Source organism: Ruditapes philippinarum, unplaced genomic scaffold, assembly GCF_026571515.1.
Source record: "Ruditapes philippinarum isolate M1 unplaced genomic scaffold, ASM2657151v2 ctg5185_1_1_1_1, whole genome shotgun sequence".
In the NCBI taxonomy this organism is placed as follows: domain Eukaryota; kingdom Metazoa; phylum Mollusca; class Bivalvia; order Venerida; family Veneridae; genus Ruditapes; species Ruditapes philippinarum.
Window position 1 is genome coordinate 42,503 of NW_026860284.1, and position 26,054 is coordinate 68,556.

The following is a 26,054-nucleotide window of genomic DNA, read 5'->3' on the forward strand; positions in this document are numbered from 1 at the left end:
TTGGGGCCGAAACGTCTCGAAATCGTTCAATCTGACTAAAAGCCTTTCTTGGTGACGAGGTCTACTTGTTACACCCCAAATCGCACTTTTTGACAAATAAAATGAAAATCTGTCTACGGACGAGTACAAAACTTTAACAGATCAAAGTTAGGTACCTGTCAAGCATAACCATGTTTTCAATGTTGCTGTTTTACTTTACTTTTTAATTGGAACATAGGCCTGAATACAACACTTTTTCTCAAGGTCCTGGGACCTTGCCTCTTCTAATCCTACATGAACGACTTTCCTGATAGTGTTAAGAGCAAGGTCAGGCTATTTGCAGACGATACAATAGTATATTTAACAATCAAATCAACTCAAGGCGCCGAAACCCTCTAAAAATATCTCAACAATCTTGAAAACTGGGAGTCTGATTGGTCCATGGAATTTAACCAAGATAAATGTGAAGTCCTTAGTATCAGCACGGATTTATATTACATGTAATATAAATCCGTGGTATCAGCCGCCATCCTGGCATTTTTTGTCGTACATGACATACAACTATTAAATGTACTTTTTGCCGTTGGTGCTGCTTTATTTGCTGTAGATTCCTTTTTTCTCTATCTTGTTGTCACATCAGTGTTATTTGTCTTGAGTGGTGACTGAAAATGTATTCCCGTACATTTAATTAAAGATGTTATATTTTATATATGTATGTTTTTGGTACTTTAAGGTCTTTCCAATTTGGTGTTTTTCTAGCCGGGTGGCTCTGTGTGTGTGTGTGTTTGCGTTTGTTTACCCTCGCCACCGGAAAGAGACCATATGGGCGAGCATATACTTCATTTATAACCTTTTAAAAAGGGGGAGCTGATGTTTAATTACTTATTGTTATATCCGTACATGTGTTTATGTGCATACCATATCCCCCATGACAGGGTAGTCTCTACGTACAACCTCTGCCATGGGAGGAAGATGGGGCAATCCCATACTAAGATTAAGAATTCTAAAATTAAATTATTAAAAAGCACTTATTTTAAAATTGGCCAAGACGTTTATAGAAGTTACCGTCTTTTATAACAGGTCTATCTAATATTTAGTATAACTAAAAAGTTTTAAAATATTACCTATAATTGTAGAGTTCGCATACTTGCGAAGAAGGCATGTCAGGAACGTTTTCTGACCAATTCATTGTGGGCTGACTAAACCCCAGCCGGGTGGTTCCAATGCTCTCTTCACTTAAGGTATTAGGACCCTAATGGGCACTATCAGGAACTAAAGAAATGACATCATATGTCAGATGTATACCTTAAAGTACGCCTGTATGCAAAATTTAAACAAAGTTTACCGTACGGAAATCAAGTTATGGCCACTTTTCTGAACTCAAGCTAGGATGTTATGAGGGTCCTTTTTTAGAAATGAGGAACCTTTAAATAATCTGCAATAACATTCTAATGAAAAATGTTTTCCCATGAATTTTTGGTAAGAAACAAATAGTACCATTCAGCTAACAATCCACATAAGCAAAATTATGGATTCTACTTAAAATTTATGAAATCTGTATAAAAATGTTTACCCTACCCCACCCATTTTTACCACATGTCTGACCATTTTTTCTACTAAGGGAGCCTAATTCAAAAAATTCTTAAAATTTACCCAAATGAGTGCCTGTTTTCAAAGTTTTCCTAAATTTTTTAAAAGTATATTGGTTGATCTTGTAAAAATATGAAATACTTTTACCGTCTAGTTTGATTATATTACACTTTGAAAATATCAGGTACCATATTTATTACTAGATTTAGCATAATTTAGCCAATAAATACCTATATAAATTAAAAATTCAAAATTTAACACTTTTTTCTTTCCATATGGGACATGAGAGATACATAAATAATGTTAAAAGAAAAAAAGAAAGGAAAAAAAAGTTGACCCTTCTGGGGATTGAACCCATGGCCCTCATTTTCAATGTAGTTAACAGTAATTCTAGCCTATTTGAATACTCTTCAACGCGGAGGTAATGCATTAGGGTGCTAATACCTTAAATACTGTACCATCTGGTTTTTATCCGGCGGGGATGTCTGCACTACCCTTTACTCTCCGTTCAAAATTAAATTTTATAGTACGACGGGAACCAGACTAGCGGGGATATAGAAATAGTCTTCGTCTGCCCGTCCTTCCGTACGTCCTTCCGTTCGACATTTTTGTCCGGAGCATATCTCAAAAAGTATTTGAGGAATCAACTTGAAACTTCATATGTGAATAGATCTCATTGAGGAGGAGTGCAGTGCACAAGAATGATATCTCTACCCTGCATAATTTTTCAGTTATTGCCCTTTTTTATTTTTCAAAATTAATTTTTGTCCAGAGCATAATTAAAAAAGCCTTTGAGATATCAACATGAAACTTCATAGGTGGATATATCTCACTCAGGAGGTGTGCAGTGCACAAGAATGATAACTTTCTCATTCATAATTTTTGAGTTATTGCCCTTTGTTAATTTCATACTTATTTTTTTCCTGAGTGGAGCATAGCTCAAAAAATCTTTGAGATGTCAACATGAAACTTCATAGGTGGATAGATCTTATTTAGGAAGAACGCTGTGCGCAAGAATGATAACTCTACCATTTATAGTTTTTGAGTTATTGCCCTTTTTTATTTTTCATACTTTTTGTCCAGAGCTTATCTCAAAAAGTATTACAGGTATCAACTTGAAATTTCATAGGTGGATTGATCTCATTGAGGAGGAGTGCAGCGCACAAGAATGATAACGCTACCACCCATAATTTTTCAATTATTGCCCTTTGTTATTTTTCATGCTTATTTTTTGTCAAGACAGTAACTTATTAAGTATTTACTATATAAGGCATTTACCTGAAACTCAAAATATAACTTAGTCTCTGTCGGTCCGTCTGTATGTCCTTCCGTCCATCAGTCTGTCCGTCCTTTCGTCTGACATTTTTGTCTGGATCATATCTCTAAAAGTATTTGAGGCATCATCTTGAAACTTCATAGGTGGATAGATCATATTAAGGAGGAATGCAGTGCACAAGAATGTTAACCTACCCTGCTTATTTTTTCAGTTATTGCCCTGTGTTATTTTCAGCCATCGGTATTCACATAGGTTTCAAATCTGTAATCACTTCAGCCATCAGTTTTCATTACCAAAAGACCTCTTAAAATTGAATTATTCTGCTCTACTACATATACATTCTTACAATGAGCAAATTCATTCGGAGGGGGTGGCCACGTGGACATTGCTCTTGTTAATTTTGTCTTTTGACATTTTATCTTTGATATGCAGTCTTTATAACGCTGATCCTCTTTCAAAATTTTATCTTATTTATTTTTGTCCATTGTTTTCTCGTCTAGGACACACGCATTTTTTTTATTTGGTGACCATATGCCGATATTCATGGAATGGCACTGAAGGTTCCATGATAACCGCCTAATGAACACATGTGCGAATGTTTCAATATTCAAAATTTCACCAGTTTATGTTAAATTCTGCTTACGCTGGTGTTAGAAGCGTGGACAGTAGCTTTGCAACCTCTACCGTCCATCAAATAGAGAAAAACAGAATCCCTAAAGAAAGCCCAACACGGCAAAATTGTAAAATTTTGCAGGCTCGGTTTAATTGAGCCTGTTCATGGACGGTACTGGAAAGTGCAAGTTACCGTCCACGCCCCCAAGCACCGGCTTAAGCAGAATTCAACATTTAAACACAAAAATGGTCAAATCAAGCGTACAACATGTTCAATTTTGTCATTTTGAGCGTTCTGTGGGGATCCGATTTTTTTCTCTCAATTTTTCTCTCAATTTATTGTGACTTACACGCCGGTGCTAGGGGGCGTGAGGGATGTTGCACTTATACATTATCCCTCATGTACAGACTCAATCAAACCGAGTCTGCAATTCTTATGTTATTTTGTTGTGATTAATGCTTCCGAGGGATCACTTTGTTTCCAGAGTTTTAAACCATTTTAAATATGTGTATATATTGAACAGTTTGCATGAAGTATTGAAAACAAAATGTTACACAAAATAACATTCACAGTGAACTGATAATAATGATGAAGAAAAAACAGATTTATTTTTCTCATATACACTGTAAATGAATTGAATTATTGACCAAACTGCATTAAATCTAGCTAGGTCACAGTGCCCCAATTTCAAAGTTGATACTGGGTCACCAATTAACCTCAATACCAGAAAATCATCTGTCATACTACACACGCGGCCAATTTGCGGTAATGGGAAAGATTATTTTGTCATGCAATCATAAAGGGAAATCATGTGACCTACTACGTACAGTTAATCCCGCAGACATCGGTTGGAGCATATCAAGTAAACGCCAGCTGTTGATAAGCAAAATATCAACTATATTAACTGAATATACTGACCTATTCAAAGGCATTGGACTGCTCCAAGGGACGTGTTCTTTGCATTGAAAGGAAAATTCAGTGGCTGTAGTATGTCCACCGAGATGAGTTTCTGTAGCATTACAGGAGAAACAAAAGTCTACAATCTATAGTTAAAAGGGCATTATTAAAAATAGAACTCTGGTGCAATCTTCAATGTAACACGTTTTGGGCATTCAATAAAAAATGTCCTACTGTACTGTATGGACCGCAAGTAAAAGAATGTGGCTTTAACGCCTAAACAAATAAGCAAAATCAAATAAAGGATTTTTTTAAGTTCACTAACGTTTTGAAGCATGCGTACTACAGACAAGCCGTCAAAAGACAAATTTAGGCGACTCGAGCAGGACCACCCAACTAGAAAATGGTCAAGTAGTAAGAACAGATTTCAGATAACATGTGACATAAAATACAAAATTGTGAACACTTACAACAGGAACACAGAAAAAAAAATATATATAAATATACATAAAACAGGAGAATGAGTGACAATTATATTGTACCCATAAAATAAAAATATGACTTGATTCTCAATGAAAACCGGAATGTATGCTTCAAAAACAAAATTTCTAGGATACTATAATGATACAAAATTATACTTATCATTTGCATGATTTAATGACTTCTTTACAAAAAAAACAAGTTTTTTTTTTAAATGTGACTTGTTTTTACTATTCATAAGATCAAATTTCAATGCATTACAAAAAGTACCTAATGTTGTGAAACTCTGAAATATGACTACAAATAAGGTGGAAACTTGTTCATAAGATATTTTCAACACAAATTTTATAAAAAAAAAACAAACAAGAAAAAACTTATCAAATGTGAAAATATATATGCCCTGCATGTTTAAAATATCACAAATAACATTTGTATGTGTTTATTTGCAAGATATTGGCTCTTGTCGGTTCTTGTCCGTTTCTGACGGTTCTTGTCGGTAATTAGGGAGACCCTTCCTTTTTGTACATTTAAAGTCATTGAGTTAAATAAATGTTCGCGGAAAGAAAACAATGTTACCGATATATTATGTGAGTAATTCTCTTAATTTTACTCTTATCAGGTGATGTCATGACTTAAAGTAGTTTATATTATCATAATAAAATGAAGGTTGATATATTAAAGTGATTTAATCATGTGATTACAGTTGTATTGATCTCCACATTTGTGGTTTTACAGCACAAAGTGAAACAGCCTCCGACTGATTACAAGTACTCGGATAGGGATATAATGTTTTTCCATACTCACACTTTGGCACTAATCGAATCAATAGCTATGATTCGTCATGTATTCATAGAATATACCAATTATGGTTATAACATATCAATTTCATTAAAAATGTATTTGTTAAATGAAAGGCGTGTAATGATGTAAAGCTGCCTAAAATGATTCAGAGTCAACTCGTCCCCTGGTCAACTCGTGCTCTGGTCAACTCGTCACCTTTTTGGTCAACTCGTCCCTTGGACAACTCGTCCTCTGGTCAACTCGTCCTCTATATTTTATTATTATTTGTTATTCGTATATTTCATAAATTATTAGACTGTTAAAATAATATATTATAAAATTACTGAATTGGACATATTTTGACGCTTTTTGTATGAATATTACAAATATTTGGAGTTTTTTTTATTTAATAATAAGTATATATATATATGCATATATTTCTGATTAAATTACATACAGAAAAAAAACAACACAAAGACGATCAATAGCAATAACATTTAATGTATAAAAACATGTTTCATATGCAATGATAAAATATCATATACGAGAAGTATGTCTTTTTTGTCAATATCATGTCATATATATTCACTTTCACTTTCATAGTTTTTTTCATGCACATATTCATTGTCTTTTTTTTGGACATCTTACGACTCTTCGGGCTTATATAAGTTCCCGAATTCTCTTAGAAGTCCTGTTGATGACAACTCCCTATTCCTGTCCCACAGCTGGTGCGTCTGTCCCTGGAGAAAGGTGTATTTTTTCTGTTGGTAGCGGCGAAGTCTTCCTTCACTAACCAATTCCGAGTTCCTTACTTCTACCTGGGCCTCATTGTACAGAAGTTTTACCAAAAGGTAGAATGGAGGCGTTCCCCTAGCCATCCCATTCAGTCTTCTATGTCATCCTATAAAATAATAGAAGTATATTACAATACCAATAAGATAGGCACTGGTCAACTATCATAGATATATTTATCTCTTTAATGCGGTGATGTATGAATCCATGAAGGCATTTCTCAAATTCGCTCACACTGAAGTGCTTGCTGATTCTTCCGCACATGTTTCCTACAATCAATGCAGGGGTACATTGTCACAATTAACGACACAAATAAATTAAAAAAGTCACAATCAACAACACAAAAAATTAAAATTGTCACATACACCGTTCACATGCAGTCTATAATCCAACAATATGGAATTCTAAGTAATGATTAATATGCACTATAAAAATAATCCAATGTTGATATAACGTACAACGCAAATGTGATTTTAAGAATAAATCTTATATTTATCAGGGCAACTTTTAAATTGACAATTTCACAACAAACAATTATCATGTTTTTAATTGACACGATCCTTCTATAATGAGATCAATACGCACCGACATAAAGTTTTTAGCACTTCTAATTTCTGTTAATCTGTTGTCAGTCTTTAATCCATTCAGGGAGGCGGTAAAAATCAAAGAGTTGGACCTAATTTTAGTTTTAATTATCATTAAAACTCCGATTAATTAAACATTAATTGAATGTTTGCAAACTTACCTGTCTTTGTAGTTTGACATCAAAGCTATGCACGTGCGCTTAGATAAAGATCATTAAAATTCAACGTAAAAAAGACGTTATTTTATTAATATTTCGATATCAATTTTACATAAAAGAACTATTTAAAGACATTGATTTACAACATAAAAGTGACAATTAGATCGAAAGTAGGGGACGAGTTGACCATATTAGGGACGAGTTGACTCTTTGAGGACGAGTTGACCAAAAGTAGGTGACAAGTTGACCGAAAAGGTAACGAGTTGACCAGGGGACGAGTTGACTAGGGGACGAGTTGACCGGATTGCCCTAAAATACCCATACAGTAATGTGTGAAATAATAATTTGTTTGTTCCATAATCTTAAGTATTGACATTACATGAACTTTTTGGACTCTTGTATGGTACAATCAATCTTGTTTTATTTTACATTGTCAATAAAATGGGCTTTTTTTGTGTTGACGCCTATATATGGCTGGTAGCCAGGGGTCCCTAAGATATTTCGGAAGTATGATTATGATTGTCTGCAGATTATTATTTCTTTATGCATAACTAAATAATCAGACAGATATGAAGATTTCTTTGAATATATTGTTTGTTACTTAGTTAATCTAACACAATACTAATAAACCTGGGACTAAGAATAATATTTATTGTATGTGCAAGAACAAACTGAGTCTATATGACATGCATATCAGCAGATTTATATGAATGTAATTTAGGATAAAATATCTCAGGAAGGTTTGGATCAATTTGATCGAGTAATACCCTTTAAATATCTCAGAGCATTTATATGAATTGGTATTTAAAGATCCGGTATGTCTTGTAAATAATACACAAAAAAATATCAGAAAGGCTTGATTTGATTGTAAATGTGATAATTTTACGGGAAAAAAATCAGAATTGGTAAATCAGTGTCTTTTCTAGGAGGAGGGAACCGAGATTGGGAGGATTCACTCATACTTTTGAGAATTCCCCCTTTTTTAGAGGCAGGGGAAAATTTTACATAGAGAAAGAAGGAAATAGATCAGCAAATATTATAAATTTTCACTTAAAGAATCTCCCTGTTTTTCGAATCCTAGAATAGACACTGTAAAAACAAATGTAATACAGAAAAGAAAATTATGAAAAATCTTTGACGCTGACTCGATCTTTCTAGGTAAGTCATCAGTTATACATGATCGGTCATGTGACCCATCCTTATATTTATTTTATATATTGGCCATAATAATTATTCTAGTGGCATTTAGATAAATGAAGAGTGCTCAAAATCTTGCAGTTAATAATATGTACTTGGTGTTACAAAATACTCAGAAAAAAGTTCAAGACACAAAAACACTGCAGACATTGAAGTCCAGAATAATTTTTTAGTGTGAAATTGAAGATTTGAGGTTTTTGAAGTATTTATTTAATGTAAGCAATGATCATTATGTTTTGTTTTTCATGTACAGTGCAGTTAAGATTATGTGAAAACAGATACTATGTCAGCTTCACCCAATACACCAAAAGGCTTCTCAGAAGTCCAGAGTAAGTATAAACTAGTTTATTTACTTGTGATAGTTTATTTTGTTTTTAAATACTTAAAACCTGTAAAACTGTAATATATCTGTTAGAATAATGTTCTTTAAATCAACAAAATCAACAAGTGTCAGTCTTTTCTTTTAAAATTGTGTATTTTTTTATCATATACTTTATCTTAGGATATCTCGTCAATGGGGATATTTGGGATAATTTTACTTGTGTTAATTTAAGTCAGATATTTTCACTTATGTTTTACGCTTCTAAAAATGCATGTATTTAAAAATTTTCCACTTCTTTGTTGTATATATTCTATGTTTACTCAAAGTAAAATATATCCATATTGCGAAAATATTTTGTAAGTTAAGTATAAAAGTTTTATTTGTTATAGATGTAACTTTCTCATGGGAGGACTATCTGAAGGAGGTGGGTGGAGAGGCCGCACCAGAAAATTACTTTAAACAGGTTTGATTCTTCCAATTCTAGTATTGTAAACATTCATATAACTTCAGTTACTAGTGAATTCAACCTTAGTCCTGTATTAAGTCAAGAGTCATTTTAAGCAGTGCCATGGTGTATTTTAATTGTTTTAGCTTTTCAAAAATCTAGATTGCTAACAGTAAAATTTTTCACAAAATCCATGTAATGTAACTAATATTAGTGCATTTATCTCTAGTAAACAATCATGTAATGTAACTTATCACAAATATTCACAAAATCCATTCCTAGGTGTATTTTGAGAATAATTAATAATTATTGTAAAAAAAGTAGAGAAATTTTTAGTTTTAAGATCTCAAATTGAACTTCCAGGCCTCTGAGCCCCCCAAAAATGAATTTGAACCTGGCATGAAGATTGAAGCAGCTGACCCCAGGAACTTGACCTCTACTTGTGTTGCCACGGTGATAGCAGCTACAGGATCAAGGTTACGTCTTAGACTTGATGGAAGTGACAACAAGAATGATTTCTGGCGTCTGGTTGACAGCTCAGACTTGCATCCTATTGGCCATAGTGAAAAACAGGGTGGGCTGCTACAACCACCACTAGGTACTTTTTTCAAAACTTATTGCCCTTTAATGTCATTTCATTGATTTTCTAGTTATTTTTGAGCAGCTGTTGGCATGTAACATATGCAGGCATGTGTTTCTGGTTTGATTAACTTACTTATCTATGCTCTACATAACTTCTCGGAGAATAGGCCGGATGTTTTGCAAAGAGCTACATCAAAAAAACATTCTCTTTGTCATTCACTTACAAAACTTACATCATATTTATAAGTCCTGCCTTTCATTTCATGCTATAAGCTTGGGTGTTACTTAGAGGAGCTTCCATCATATTTAATTTCACTTGATTAGGAATATCTGTTAGTCCAGATTTGTTTCACCTATGTCTATTTAAGCTGTATAAGTATTATAATGTAATATTACAATGTTAGTCAATTATTTCCAGTGATATTTGACTGTTAAAATGAGAAAAACACCGGAAGTGTATAGTCAGACTGTATGCTGATATCAAAGGCTGCTAGTGATAATTGACTTACACAACTAATATCAGGTGTAGTTGTAGGAAATAATGCATGGAGTGTACATTCTGTTGGATTGTATTCTTCAAGTTTAATGTGTATAGTTGTATTCTCAAGAACCTTAAGGGCACGACTTGTGAAATTACTTTACTGAAATAAATGAAAGTGATACAATGATACTATAACCATAATAGTTCACCTACATAATTGTCCTTTAAGTATACATGTTTACCTTCAGTGAAATAAGTAAAAACAAACAGAATTATTTTTTCCTTATGAATATGCTGAAAAATATAACATCATTACACATTTGTGAAAATGACTATACTTGCATCAGAACATACAGGTATGCAAATAAATATTTAAATGTTATATATATTTTGATTGTTTTTTCTTTGACATAATGTAATTTTTGTTATTATTCTTTAAGGATTTAGAATGAATCCATCATCCTGGCCGTCCTTTATGCAGAAAACATTGAATGGTGCTGTCTGTGCCCCAGCCAGCTGCTTCAAATCTGTAAGTTAATATTGCAACTATTGAAAGTATAAAACTCTTTCTCATTCTTTCTGTCTTACAGAAAATACTGTATTGTTTTGTATCTTTCATCTTTATTGTTTGTGAACTTTTAAATTCATTTTTTGACTACATTTATACATTATTAGAACTTTTAACTGTTTCAAGGTTCATTATTTTCACTACTGAATGGTTTTTATCAGGTGTTCTATATTTCTACTGGATTTTGTGTAATTAAATCAATTGGTGATGAAATAATATGAACATTCCAAGCTGATCTCTATAACTTTACTGACAGACTGTGCACAAGCTCTATAATTTAATGACAGACTGTGCACTAGCTCTATAATTCAATGACAGACTGTGCACAATAAAATTCAATTTACAGACTGTGCACTATACAATTCAATGACAGACTGTGTACAATACAATTCAATGACAGACTGTGCACTATAATGTTTCAATGAGACTTTTTCTATAATTAAAGGAACCTTCATCACCAAGAAGAAATGAGTTTAAAGTTGGTATGAAGTTAGAAGCAGTTGACAGGAAAAATCCCATGTTGATATGTCCAGCAACAGTGGGAGCTATAAATGGTGACCAGATACATGTTAGGTAATATTTCTTCATGTATCATATTTGTCAGTATGTATTTGAGCCATGTCACAACAAAAGCAACATAGTGCATTTGCGACCAGCATGGATCCAGACCAGCCTGCGCATCCGCGCAGTCTGATCAGGATCCATGCTGTTCGCTAACAAACCCTATTACAAGTAGAGAAACTGATAGCGAACAGCATGGATCCTGATCAGACTGCGCAGATTCAGACTCTACTGGGTTTGCATTCATTTTTCCTTAATAACACTGTTGTTAACTTACCAGGAAGTGCAATCCAACATGACTGATATAAGCTGTAAGAACTTGTTTCATGGTTCATCATAAATAAATATCTTTTAACTTATTGAGATTTTTAACTTTTAAATTAAAAAATCTCACCTTTTTATATAGGCACAATGTTTATAAATTAAGCAGTAGTAGAGCAGAAATAAGAATTCATTCTCATTAGTTATGGTATATATATAATACAATATACACACCGGTACCGTTGGCCTAGTGGTTAAGGCGTCCGCCTTCGGATCGGGAGGTCGAAGGTTCGAGCCCCACGGGGAGCGTTAATTGAAGGATGAATGTTTCTCGTGGGACTCGTTCCGAAATGGCCGCTTCGTGAGCCGCGAGGTAGTTAAAATGAATGGTTACCGATTTCTATCCGCCTGGCGCCTGGCATAGTGGTAGGAATTGGGAGGTACATGGTATGCAACCAAAAGGTGTCTCATAAGTCAAAATGGCTGGCCCTTTCAGTAGGGGTGACACTATAATAAACAAGACCTTTACCTTTACCTTTTATTTACAGATTTGATGGTTGGAAAGGTGCGTTTGATTATTGGTGTCGGTATGATGATAGAGATATCTATCCTGTTGGTTGGTGTGCTAAAACAGGGCATCCTCTACAACCTCCAGGACAGAAAGAAAAACGTAAGTTCTACACCATATATATATATAGAAAAGCTGAAAATCCTGCTTGATTTGACAGAGCAGGCTGCTTCAAAAGCATACTGGGGTATATATATTAAGTCAGGACAGATTACATGGATGTGTATTCAGTCTAAGCTGTATACAGGGATGTATAATTGGTAAAGTAAAGGATAACAATGTCAGTCGGACAAGACTGCAGCCATTGTCATGGATACATGCTTCTTTTGTCAATGTTTAAGAGTTGTAATTTTATTATGTCAAATAAATATCTTGTCTCTACCTTTCATCAGTTTACTTCTTGGTATATGAAACTGAGAGTTGTTAATTTTACTGTAAACATTTGACATGCCTTTATTAAACAGGAAGAAAATAGAAATGAATTATTTTATCCTTGTAAAATAATTGACCCAGGAAGCTGTGTTTAGATTATATAATAAATTATTTACTATCAGAGGTAACTATAAATTCTATTAGTTACAACCAGGAAATTATTTGTTAATGTGAAATGTCCTTTATGTTAATGAGTGGACAGTATCTGAAATGTAACAGAATATTATTTCAATCATCCAACAAAACCACATTATAACAGTTATTATGTGGTTTTGTTGGATGATTGAAATAATATTCTGTTACATTTCAGATACTGTCCACTCATTTTAATATCTTATACTCATTTTGGCACTAAAGTAATTTTGAAAAAGTAATATGTTTATGCCCCTCCCACCACCCTTGAACTTCTGTCCTGTTTCCAGTCCCACTGTCTGCCTGTGTGGGCATCTCTTTTTAGCTCACCTGTCACAAAGTGACAGGGTGAGCTTTTGTGATCGCTTTTCGTCCGGCGTCTGGCCGTCTGTCAATCGTTCGTCCGTCCGTAAACTTTTGCTTTAAATGACATCTCCTCATAAACCACTGAGCCAATTTCATCCAAACTTCACAGGAATGTTCCTTTGGTGGTCACCTTTAAAAATTGTTCAAAGAATTTAATTCCATGCAGAACTCTGGTTGCCATGGCAACCAAAAGAAAAATCTTTAAATATCTTCTTTTAAACAACCCTAAGAGCTAGAGCTTAGATATTTGGCATGAAACATCTTCTAGTGAGTGTCTACCAAGTTTGTTCAAATAAAAGCCCTGGGGTCAAAATTGGCCCCGCCCCAGGGGGTCATTGATTTTCCCTATATGCATATAGTAGTAAAAACTTAAAAAATCTTCTTTTAAAGAACCCAAAGAGCTAGAGCTAAGATATTTGGCATGAAACATCTTCTAGTGAGTGTCTACCAAGTTTGTTCAAATAAAAGCACTAGGGTCAAAATTGGCCCTGCCCCAGGGGGTCATAGATTTTCCATATATGCATATAGTAAAAACTTAAAAAATCTTCTTTTAAAGAACTGTAAGAGCTAGAGCTTAGATATTTGGCATGAAACATCTTCTATTGAATGTCTACCAAGTTTGTTCAAATAAAAGCCCTGGGGTCAAAATTGGCTCGGCCCCATGGGGTCATTGATTTTCCCTATATGCATATAGTAAAAACTTAAAAAATCTTCTTTGAAAAAACCCAAATAGCTAGAGTTAGATATTAAGCATGAAACATCTTTAAGTAAATATCTTCAAAGTTTGTTCAAATAAAAGCCCGGGGGTCAAAACTGGCCCTGCCCCAGGGGTGTCATTGTTTTTAACAATATGTGTATAGTAAAAACTTAAAAAATCTTCTTTTAAAACATCCAATGAGCTAGAACTTAGATGTTTAGCATGAAACATCTTCTTATGGGTGTCTACCGAGTCTGTTCAAATAAAAGCCCTTGGGTAAAAATTGGCCCGGGGGGTGGGGGGGCTATATACAGGTGAGCGACCTCAGGGCCATCATGACCCTCTTGTTTAGATTGACACATTTAAGATTTTAATAATGTTTCAGGTCTTGGGGGTGGTTTTTTCGTTTTTTGTGTTTATATTTTGAATAAACTTCTTTTGTGTGTTTATGATATAGTTTTAATCAATTTGTCTCTATCATCAATGTTGTTGATGATATGATGATAGTTTGAATCTAACAAAGATTGTTTTGCGTTTTGCTGTGTTATATGATAAAATGATGTATGTAAATGTCTGTATATATGTTTATTATAGCAATACCACAGAAGCCTATTAAAGGTCGTGAGTCCACATCTACCATATCACCTGTCAGCAAGAATTCCAGAACTACTAGTCCCTCACCCAGACCTTCTAGTCCCTCTAACTCTGATGGTCAACCGGTGTCACCACGAGATTCACACAAGTCAGTTGTCACGGTAACTGAACCAGATACAAGCTCACCTCCCCTAGGTAAATATTATTTTGTATTATTATGACATATAGTGCATTTCATTTTGTTCTGTATTTCTTAAAATGGCATCAACACTTGTATGTTGCTGACTTCTTGGTTTAATTGGTTGTATAAAAGAGTAATACATATATTTCTTGATGGTATAGAAGTGTTCAAATACAAAAGAAAAAATCTAGATATGTTTATGATATTTTGTTCCATTAATGTTATGCGACTTATTATCCCCCGCCGATGGAATCGGGAGGGGGATATAGTTTTGGCGTTGTCCGTCCTTCTGTCCGTCCATCCGTCCGTCCGAATTTCGTTTCCGGACTAGTTCTCTGCAACTACTGGCTGGAATTCAACGAAACTTTATGGGAATCATCAATATAAAGAGGAGATGCGCATATCGTCGGCTTGTTCCGGTCAGACCCTTTAACTCAGAGTTATGGCCTTTGTTAGTTATGTAGTATGAATATAGAGTAAAAATCGTTTCCGCACTACTTCTCTGCTACTGCTGGCTGGAATTCAACGAAACTTTATGGGAGCCTTCAATACCAAGAGGAGATGCGCATATTGTCGGCTTGTTGGGGTCAGACACTTTAACTCAGAGTTATGGCCCTTGATTAGGTATGCAGTATGCATATGGAGTAAAAATCGTTTCCGCGCTACTTCTCTGCAACTACTGGCTGGAATTCAACGAAACTTTATGGGAATCTTCAATACCAAGAGGAGATGCGCATATTGTCGCCTTGTTCCGGTCAGACACTTTAACTCAGAGTTATGGCCCTTGATTAGTTATTCAGTATGCATAATAGAGCAAAAATCGTTACCGCCGTACTTCTCTGCAACTACTGGCTGGAATTCAATGAAACTTTATTGGAACCTTCAATACCAAGAGGAGATGCGCATATTGTCGCCTTGTTAGGGTCAGACATTTTAACTTAGAGTTATGACCCTTGATAACGTAGGCAGTATACAACCAGAGCAATAATCGTTTCCGTCCTTCTTTTCTGTAACTAATGGCTGGAATTCAATGAAACTTTATGGGATACTAAGAGGAGATGTGCATATAGTCGCCTTGTTCCGGTCAGATACTTATAACTCAGATTTATGACCCTTGATTAGTTATGCAGTATGCATACATCTCATTGGCATTTCCAGATATTACTATTTAACACAAAGTTATGGCTCTGTTATTGCCTTGAATATTTATCAAGTTCAAAGAATATTACTGTTAATGCCATGATAAATATATAAATAAAGCCTTATGTCTTCAGTTGTTGTGTTAATAATAACCAGTACTCGGCGGGGGATATAAATTCAACCAATTTGCTTGTTTGTTTTAATTTAGTTAAATCTTAAATAGAATAGGTTAAATAGAAGTTTTCAAATACAAAAAAAATCTATATATGTTTATGATATTTTGTTCCATTAATGATATGCCACTTATTTGTTGTAATTTGGTTAAATTTTTGTTTATCAAAGTTTGGACCAAGTCTTGGAAGATAAATATTTTAGTAACAATTTCTCCATAGATCCTTACTGCCTGCTTTGAGCAGGTAACCAATAATTTGATGTTATTGTATTGCATTACAAATTACAACAAATGCTTTTATGATATGTTTTCAGTGTGTGTGTATGTAAACCATGGATGTTACTGTGGACCTTACCTCAATCAGCAGAAAGTAATGCGTTTACCGTCCCAGTATGGTCCAGCAGTCATGAACAGGGTGCTATATGATGTGCTGAAAGGTTGTCTTGAGTCAGCAATCACAGAGAGAGATGTGTTCAATCTGATACCTGAAGGTCACGGTCGTGTTGTCATCTCTGGTAACATATTTATACATCTGTGTCTGTTTATTTTATAATAACTGGTTTAAGATGTTACATCAAACAGTGTAACTTACGTTTTTTTTTATAATTTGAACATACTAAATTCTAAAAACCTAGAATTGGTAATGCATACATGCCATAACATCTCAGAAATCAGATGACTGTCCCAAAGTTGTCAGAGATGATTTTATGTGCCATTAGGAATAAAAATCTGAAATTATCTCCTTTGCAGTGAGAAATAATTCAATTTTGTGCAGTCTTATTGTCAAGTTATTACTATCTATTCTAGAATGCTGATAATGAAAGGATTATCCCCAGTATAGCAAAATATATGAAATGGTGACACTAATCCTTTGATTGGTAAATCTTTGTGGGCTAAATTTTATTCTAATAAAAGCTTAATGTGAGTAAATAATCAAGTCTTCAGGAATCGGTGAATGTTTCAGCTATTTTTACTAAAACAATGGCTAATTGTCCATACTTAAATAACTTAAATAGCTTTATGCTATTCTGTGATTGAATTTATGAACTCTTATTACTTTTAAAGTAAGATGGATAAACCTGCCAATTACTATTGACAAATTGTAAATACTGATACAGGTAATGACAGTTGTATGCCACTATGTATATTTCAGAAACAATTTGCTAGCTGATCTTATTGACCTCGGTGATGTAACTGGCCCAGGTTCAGGTTTGATAACCTTAAAAAATTGATACTAGGCCATAATAATCTATTTAAAATCTTACATTTATAACAAATACTGTATATTTACAGCAACTCACGGCCACAAGTCTCTGACAAAGCGTGTTATTGCTGTAGAGAATGACACTCAGTTATGGAACATGTTAAATAAACTAACAGATGATATGGGATGTTGTGAGGACCTGTTTGCTGCATCACCTCTCAATAATGTCTGTCAAAAATGTACCAGAGCTAACAGATCAGGTGATATATAACTCTCATTTTCTCGGCTTTCTTTTAAACTATGGTTCTGAAGTATGGGTATTAAATATGGGGTGTTCATGCTTTTGGAACACCTAATCTTTTACCAGTAAGCAATCTCATAATATAGACAATGAAGTAATTCTACGGTGTGACTGTAGATGTAAACAAAGGCAGAGTGTGTAACCCTTGTATAATGAGAAACAAATGTATTTATTGGACATTTGTAGGAAAATAAATAGTATTTCGGTAAAAATATGTCTGACAATAGGAATCTATTTAAAAGTACCTGTTGACATGTGATTATAATCAAATCTGAAATATTGTCAACAGGTATGTCATTTGTAATTTCTGTTTGTTAAAATATGATACCATATAGATACATCTAGTTACTTATTTTAAGGCGACTTCCATATGTTAAATACTTAGTAAACAAATAACAAATGTTTCTTGCTACTTGTTTACATGTTTAATTTGTGTATTGTGTTTTGAGATCCTTATCTGAAGTTTTAAATTACTCTCAGCTGAAAATAATCACAATGTGAATAAAATACCGACCATATTTGTAAAAATACAGATGTGTTGGTATAGTCAAAGTTCTGTTTTATTATATTTAAATGTATATGTTTGGTATATCATTGTCACAGACTCAGAAGGTCAGCAGTCACTAGATAGTAGATCCACAAAATCAAATCCACGCAGACGTTGGTCCACAGAATCTTTGGAGAGTCTGCGTAACACAAAGGCCAAAGTGCGACGGTCCAACGAGGCAGAAGCAAGTTCAACAACAGTTGATACGAGAATACACAGACCACGAGATCCGTCAGAATGGTCAATAGATGATGTGGTAAAACACATTTGTGATACAGACATGGCATTAGCACCACATGCTGTGCTCTTTAGAAAACATGTAAGTTATAAATTGTTATGAAATCAACTCCTTGAGAGGACATACTAGCCTAAATATATTTTAGAATTTTTCAGGACACAAAAATCAAAAGACCTTGTCCAGATTTAAGTAAACCTTTCAGTGCATTTTTATGTCACCGTCATGACAATGGCAAGAGGGTGTCTGTCTGTGGGTAAATGTGTTTGTTGGAAAACTTTGTCTCGGTCTTGTAATGAGGGATTTTGAAAGAACTTGGCACAAATATGTTACATGATAGGATGATGTGTCACGCACAAGAGCTTGACCCCTAAATCCCAAGTCAAGGTCACACAGGTCAAAGATCAGCAGTTAGATAATCTTGTCTGGCTCATAACTCTAATTCATCAAGGCATTTTGAAATAACTTGGCACAAATGTGTAGCATGATGAGATAGTGTGTCATGCCCAATCTCCAGACCCCTTGGTCTAATTTCAGTCAGCAGTTATAAAATCTTGTCCAGTGCATAACTCTGTCATGCATCAACGGATTTTGAAGTCATTTAGCAAAAGCAATTTTGATAATCAATGCTTTCATTTGATGATAAAAATAATTGTTTAAAAACCTATTGAACTTTTATCTTTCAGTTTTATGCTCCAGTACAGACTAAACTAAAAAATCTGTGCTCTGCCTCTCTAAAATTAAGGTCTTGTGAATATTAAAATTCTGTTGTTATCAACAGTCATTTGCCCTCTTACTATATAAGGTATTTTATTGCAAAAACAGTTCATGAAATATTAACTATGTGTCTTTGCATAACATCTTTATTTATATTAATTGGTGCCCTTAAATATGTGGTGAGGGTATCCATGTTTTTCAGACACATTTCTAATCTGTTACAATTTCTAGACTGTTACAATTTCTAGACTGTTACAATTTCTAGACTGTTACAATTTCTAGTCTGTTACAATTTCTAGTCTGTTACAATTTCTAGACTGTTACAATTTCTAGACTGTTACAATTTCTAGACTGTTACAATTTCTAGTCTGTTACAATTTCTAGACTGTTACAATTTCTAGTCTGTTACAATTTCTAGATTGTTACAATTTCTAGACTGTTACAATTTCTAGATTGTTACAATTTCTAGATTGTTACAATTTCTAGACTGTTACAATTTCTAGTCTGTTACAATTTCTAGATTGTTACAATTTCTATATTGTTACAATTTCTAGATTGTTACAATTTCTAGATTGTTACAATTTCTAGATTGTTACAATTTCTAGATTGTTACAATTTCTAGTCTGTTACAATTTCTAGACTGTTACAATATTTCAGGAGATTGATGGTAAAGCACTGTTGTTGTTGAACAGTGATATGATGATGAAATATATGGGACTCAAACTGGGACCTGTCCTTAAACTGTGTAACCTGATTGACAGACTTCGCCAGCGCAGATGAATAATGTTCAACTTTGAACAATTGAGACAGAGTGCACGAGATTATCTTGTAGCTGAACAATAACAGGACAGAATGAAATGTTTAGATGATGGAAATGTATATATAGGCATTTGGTTTACTTTAAGCATGTTTTGACTTATGGTCTGGTTGAAGGATGTTGTAATTTACTAATTGACAATTTTGAATTACCATATCATATGCTTATCTGATGTATTACTGTTCTCATATTTCAATTTATTCTTATTTAGACCCTGTTTAAAGACTTGAATGTTTTTGAGTCATGTGAATTTGATAATTTAATGAACATAATTCATCTTGTACACCTCACATGTTGTTTAGGAAATAAATAGAGGGTCCATTGTTCATGTTGGTTGGTGAGGTGTAATTTGTAGGTTTTGTTATTATAGTAACAAATTTTCAATGGTAGCTAAACTTTTCTTTAACAGGGAAATTAATTCTTGGACTCTTTTTTTATTAGCTCACCAGAACCGAAGGTTCAGGGTGAGCTATTAATATCAAAGGGGGATGCTCTGACGTCCGGTGTCATGTTTCAACAATCGTCTTCTTCTCTGAAACTGCTGGGCAGATTTACTTCAAATTTGGTCTGTAGCATCCTTGTGACAGTCACACTTGAATTTGCTTATGTCATTTCAATTGGCCCCTTTTAGGGGTCTCCAGGGCTAAAAATAGAAAAACCTTTAAACATCTTCTACAGAACTAATGGATGAATGATCACCAAACTTTGTCTGTAGCATTCTTAGGTAGTCTTTTATCAAGTTTGCTCATGTTAATTTGATTGGCCCCTTTTATGGGCCACTTAAGCTAAAAATAGAAATACCTTTAATCGTCTAATTCTACAGAACTAATTGATGGATGATCACCAATTTTTGTCTGTAGCATTCTTGGGTAATCTTTTATCAAGTTTGCTCATATTAATTTAATTGGCCCCGTTTAAGCTAAATCATAAATGCCCCAGGTCATGGCATTTCTTCAAATTATTTGTTTGCTCAAATTAGATATTAGAAAATATTGACAATGGATAATTTCCACACTGAAAAGCACTTGTTTTTGGTGAGCGACTCAGGGCCACCATGGCCCTCTTGTTTGTTTATTAAGAAAATAACTTGTTTTTTCATAATCTGAAATAAAACAGGAGTTGTATATAGTTGTTAACATGGTGCAGACTTGTAAATACACTTGTAGTTTGATTATTAAGCTTGTAATATTTTGCTAGGTGATTAAATTATACATATATTGAATGATTTAATGATTGATGATTGTTTTAAGCTGTTTGGTCCACATTTATTTTGGTATATAATGTTGTTTGTTTAGAATATTATAATACCGTATAAGTACTTATTTCTGCGGGCTTAATATTCTGCGATTTTTGTTAAAATAGGGGGTTTTAAATTTCTGCGTATCTTATTTCTACGGTGTCACCATTCTCGAATTGATATTTTTTATTTCTGTGTTTTGATTTAGATATCTTTACAAAATTAACTGATACAAACAAACAACATTTCAAGATTTGTTGATGTATCATGTACAATACTTTATGTTAACATGCAGACGACTTATAATGTGTTTCATCATAATCATCATGTATCGGTATATAAACGTTAATAAACAAAAACCAACAACGTGCAATGACAACAATTAATTGTAATACTGCATGTGTATAAATATGAAGTGTGAAAAAAAAACAATGGTAAAATTGTACATAGACATAAGATATTGTTCAAATACAAAAGGATATGTTTATTACACCCGCCAAACTATAATAGTTTTATTTTACAAAAAGAAATCAAACTTAGGGTGAGCGAAAATCATACAAACATGATATTTATTTAAACAAAAAGAGCAAGTAAAGTACTTTTTTTCTAATATTTTATGCATGCATTTTATATATTCCGACATAGACATAGGGAAAGGCTTAATTTTCTGCGGATTTTTAATCTGGGGTGTTGTTAAGAACCGCAGAAATAGCAGAAATAAAGTTCCCGCAGAAAAAAGTACTTATATAGTATTGGGCATGTTTATTTAATCTTAATTAAAGTTTATTAATAGGTTAATACACAGCAGAGTGATAATCAGCCGCAAAATGAATAAAGGCCTCGAGGGCATTATTCATTCCAGAGAGCCGGTTATCTATTTCTGACCGGTCTATTTTGTTTAGCAGGTCAATTATGATTATGAGTTTTTGGCCCACTCACAAACTCATAATCTGCAGGTGACTCTGTTGAAGTCATACGCAATTTTGTTACTATATATAGTAACAAGTGTATTTAATAGATCTTTCGTAACTTTTTCTTTTTTGATCATATTAAAAGAAATATTTTTCATTGGATTAAGTTTGCTTGTAAAGTTTTAGCAAATCAATAATTACATGAAAAATGAAAGATTCACATACCTCTGTAAATTTATCAATATAATAAATAAGAAAAAATAACAATTTAACTCCTATATTATGTCAGAAGTTTTAGGAAAATCAATTTTTAAACATGTAAAAGAAAATGTTGACCAAACAGTTACCTTTATATTGAAAATGTATGGTGCATACTTTGGGAAATCATGATTTGAATGTCTTGTGCATAATTTCAAACATCTTGATATGGATGTATGGTGCAAAATGTGGGACATCTTAATGTGAATGTATGGTGAATAATTTGGACCATTGAGCTGTATAGTAATGTTAGTTTAATTCTCATTTGTCTATTATACAAACACCTTGTTATTATGAACAATTTTCTCAATCTGTTTTTGAATTTAAATGTTCATGGTTATAAAAAGAATAGATTTAACTCAATAATTTTACACAATTTCTTTTATACATTTCATAAATATTTGAAAAAGGCATTACAAATATTTGAATGGGACATAATCAATGAGTGAAACGAACATTTTTTGAATGCCGTATTGCTTAATAATTTATTTAATTTGGATGAAGTAAATCAGATTCTTACAAGATTTATTCAGCAGAAAAAAATCAAGAAATGTATTTATAACATATTTTAGTAACATCATTGTTAAAGTTGCATGCCTCCAGATGAGCCAAAATATTTTTCAAGAAAATAAAACTTGAGCAAAATGTACTAAAATCTTAAAAGAAAGTAAAAAGAAATTCAAGATTCAATTTATATTAAACATGTTATGTGTGATTAATGACTGATGTTTTAGTATTATATCACCATATTTCTATGTCATGACTAATGCAGTTAGGAATATTTCGGCATATTTTGACCGCTCTTTGGTTACTTTCATGGGTTTTAAGTGCTGTTTGCAGTGTGTAAATTACTTTCTTTGTTCACTTCACAATATTTAAGTTTTAAATAAATTTTAGAAACTTTCATTAAAATTAGAATTTAATGGAGGCATGCTGCTTTAAAATGTATGTTCTTAACTGAGAGAGTTGTAGCTTTGATAATAATTTGCCTTACTACCAGTAAAGACTGCCTGCCTTTATATAATGTCAGACTTTATTCTATTGTTGGCAGCTCAGATTCAGTATTTGGATTATGAAATCCCTTATTCTAGTGGCAGACAAGCACTCAATATTAAGTTTATTAGAATAAAAAGTATAAAATATTATCATGACAGTTTTAAGTTGATAAATTTGTACACAGATTGTGAGAATTGCTGGAGATCTGTTTCTAATAGACGTTAGACTGGAATTAAGAATATTTGGGGTTTTCCCAGCGAATCCGTAGCATCAAACAAACTTACAGTTACAGCTTAAAAAATAAGCGCAACAGGTTGACTAATTTATTGTGTCGGGTAGTGCACTGTGAAGCTATAATGGCAAAAGTTTATTTTTATCTACAGATTAGCTGGGAAACCCACATCTTCAGAGTTCCAGAAAACATTAGAAACCTTTACCTTACACTGTATATATGACAATATGTACATGTTATCACATTTCATATGGCATTTTGCAATTTTCTCTACAAGTCTTTATTTTGTTGACAATACCTCCTAACGTTTTATGCAAGAATTGAACATTTTGTTAAGCCTCAAACATTTGTGATACTGATATGTATGTTTTCTTATATGAGCCGCATCATGACAAAACCAACATAATGGGTTTGCGACCAGCATGGATCCAGACCAGCCTGCGCATCCGCACAGTCTGATCAGGATTCATGCTGTTCGCTATCAGTTTCTCTACTTGTAATAGGGTTTGTAAGCGAACAGCATGGATCCTGATCAGACTGCGCGGATGCGCAGGCTGGTCTGGATCCATGCTGGTTGCAAACCCATTATGTTGGTTTTGTCATGACACGGCTCAATTATGACATTGATGATTCTCATGTTTTGATATAATCATTTCTTTTTATTGTAGAAGATCTGTGTATTGTCGTGTTAGATGTTTATAAATGTACCCTATGAACTAGAATGATGTGTTACTTGACATTATAAAACCAGCCATTTGAGTTTAATTAGGAAGTGGACTGAAATTTGTAGATGTTTTTGTGACATATTTTTAAATATATATAGGAAAACAAATGAAAACCTATATGAGCTTGTTAAAGTTGGTTGGAGTTGTTTTATTTCACAACTTAGATTGTACAGTTTATAAATTGTCTTTGATCTTAACCTGCTGCTGGACTATATAATTATGCAACTCTATAGTTATTAATAAATGTTTAGCATTTCATTGGTAAAACTGAAATTTAGAATTATTTTTTCATAAAGGTGTTTTTCCTTGACAAATTTGTTGAAAAATAACAGATTCTAGTTGATATGTTAAAGAGTTGTTCATGATTACAACTATTTTGTATTTCTTATTAAATTTGAATTTACTTCTTTGCCAGAATTGATTAAATATGCTAAATTTGGTTCTTTTTATTATAACCAAATCTGCTTGTATTACCATATAACAGAATTTAATCTTGACCAGAAAGTCAACTTTGGTGTTTTTGTTGAAGGTAGTTAACAAAGTTGATGAGGGTTTTGTTTTCTTTTGTTTTTTTGTGGGGTTTTTTTTTCTGGTCATTTGCTTCATTAAAAAATGTGTCACTTTTTTGTAGCCTGACTCACTACAGTTAATATGTCAGTGACATTTTTGTTAAAATACGTTCAGTATTTTTGTGACTCTAGCTATTTTGTAACTTTTTTGAATGTGTAGGGAATAAAATCTATCTATTAACTTTAAAAATAAGTAAAGTAATAAGATGCCATATTGTAATTGTTTTGATATAAAATTGTATGTTCACTGGACAATACCACTGAACTTTTTTAAAACATATCTAGGGCATGTTTATGAAATAAATGGCAAATAAAGCTCGTAAATTTTATTTGATAATGTAAATGCTTTAACTAATTCTGTATATTTTTGTAAAAGAATCAAAACATTATCATAACATTGTTCTAATTAGAAAATAATCTTTAATCTATATGAATAGTTATTGTTGTATCTGATGATGTTTCTTAAATAATTCAGACTGTAAACCAGTCTCAGAATACTGTCATGTGATTGGTTCACTTCAAATATTGTTGTAGAATCACCCAATAGGAAACAGGCTGTTAGACTGGTATTCAAAACAGTGTACATTTTTGAAGTCTGTAAATAGTCTGGTTTGTAGCAGATGAGATTATGATCATCCATCATATAATGTAAAAATGATGTTTGTTTTTTCTTGTTTGGTTTAATAAAATTTGAATTAAAGATCTTGTAACACAATTTTTTTATGGTTTTATATCATAAATATGATGCTCAAATTAAGATTTATCAATTTTGTAAGTTCCAAAAAGCATTATTTATAAAGATATTGTCAAATTTAACATTTCATGTAAATAAAGGGAGGTAATAAAAAGTTTAATTTCTATAAAGATTAAGTCAAATTTTACAATAAGAAATGAATGCATATATTCTAATGATTACATATAATATGTACAAATATTTGCAGTACAGTGTAACTTCCGAATTCCGGAACTTCTGAAATCCGGAAACTTCTAAAAACCGAACAATTTTTTCGGTCCCGATTTTTTCCCTTCTATTTTCTATTAATATCATACTTCTGAATTCCGGAACTTCTAAATTCTGAATTCCGGACGGTATTCTCGTAAAATTAGAGTCCAATCAATGCAATTTTACCTCCAAAAACCGGAAATATCCAAAGGTGTGAAATACATTGTAAACCCTGCAGGAAGATTTAATCTCCCTATCGATTGTTTACTAATTAGCGGTGATCGTGTAATTTGACACGCGTTAAAATCACAACTGTGAAATGGTATGTTTGAAGTGATGCGGTTTATCAAAGTATTTTACGGCGGTCAGTTCATTTGAAGTGTTTATTAGCGGATTAAATGACAATTAATTGGACAATGTATGCATCAAAAGTCTTAAGGGATTTTATTGCATTTGATGTAATAATTAATTAACTAGCATCGGACGATATGTAAGTTTATGCAATCAGCAACAT

General features: G+C 33.0%; 1 protein-coding gene across 1 annotated transcript; it reads left to right on the top strand.

The window, feature by feature from the left end:
• The first annotated feature begins 5,361 nt into the window (after nucleotides 1–5,361).
• Nucleotides 5,362–20,802, top strand: LOC132759530 (sex comb on midleg-like protein 2). Its single transcript, XM_060751321.1, has 12 exons — nucleotides 5,362–5,422; nucleotides 8,600–8,675; nucleotides 9,058–9,131; nucleotides 9,477–9,711; nucleotides 10,617–10,705; nucleotides 11,190–11,317; nucleotides 12,115–12,236; nucleotides 14,356–14,550; nucleotides 16,163–16,363; nucleotides 17,142–17,312; nucleotides 17,957–18,219; nucleotides 19,510–20,802. The coding sequence occupies exons 2-12, from the start codon at nucleotides 8,630–8,632 to the stop codon at nucleotides 19,630–19,632; spliced, it is 1,647 nt and encodes a 548-aa protein (XP_060607304.1). The 5' UTR covers nucleotides 5,362–5,422; nucleotides 8,600–8,629; the 3' UTR covers nucleotides 19,633–20,802.
• Nucleotides 20,803–26,054: the final 5,252 nt, after the last annotated feature.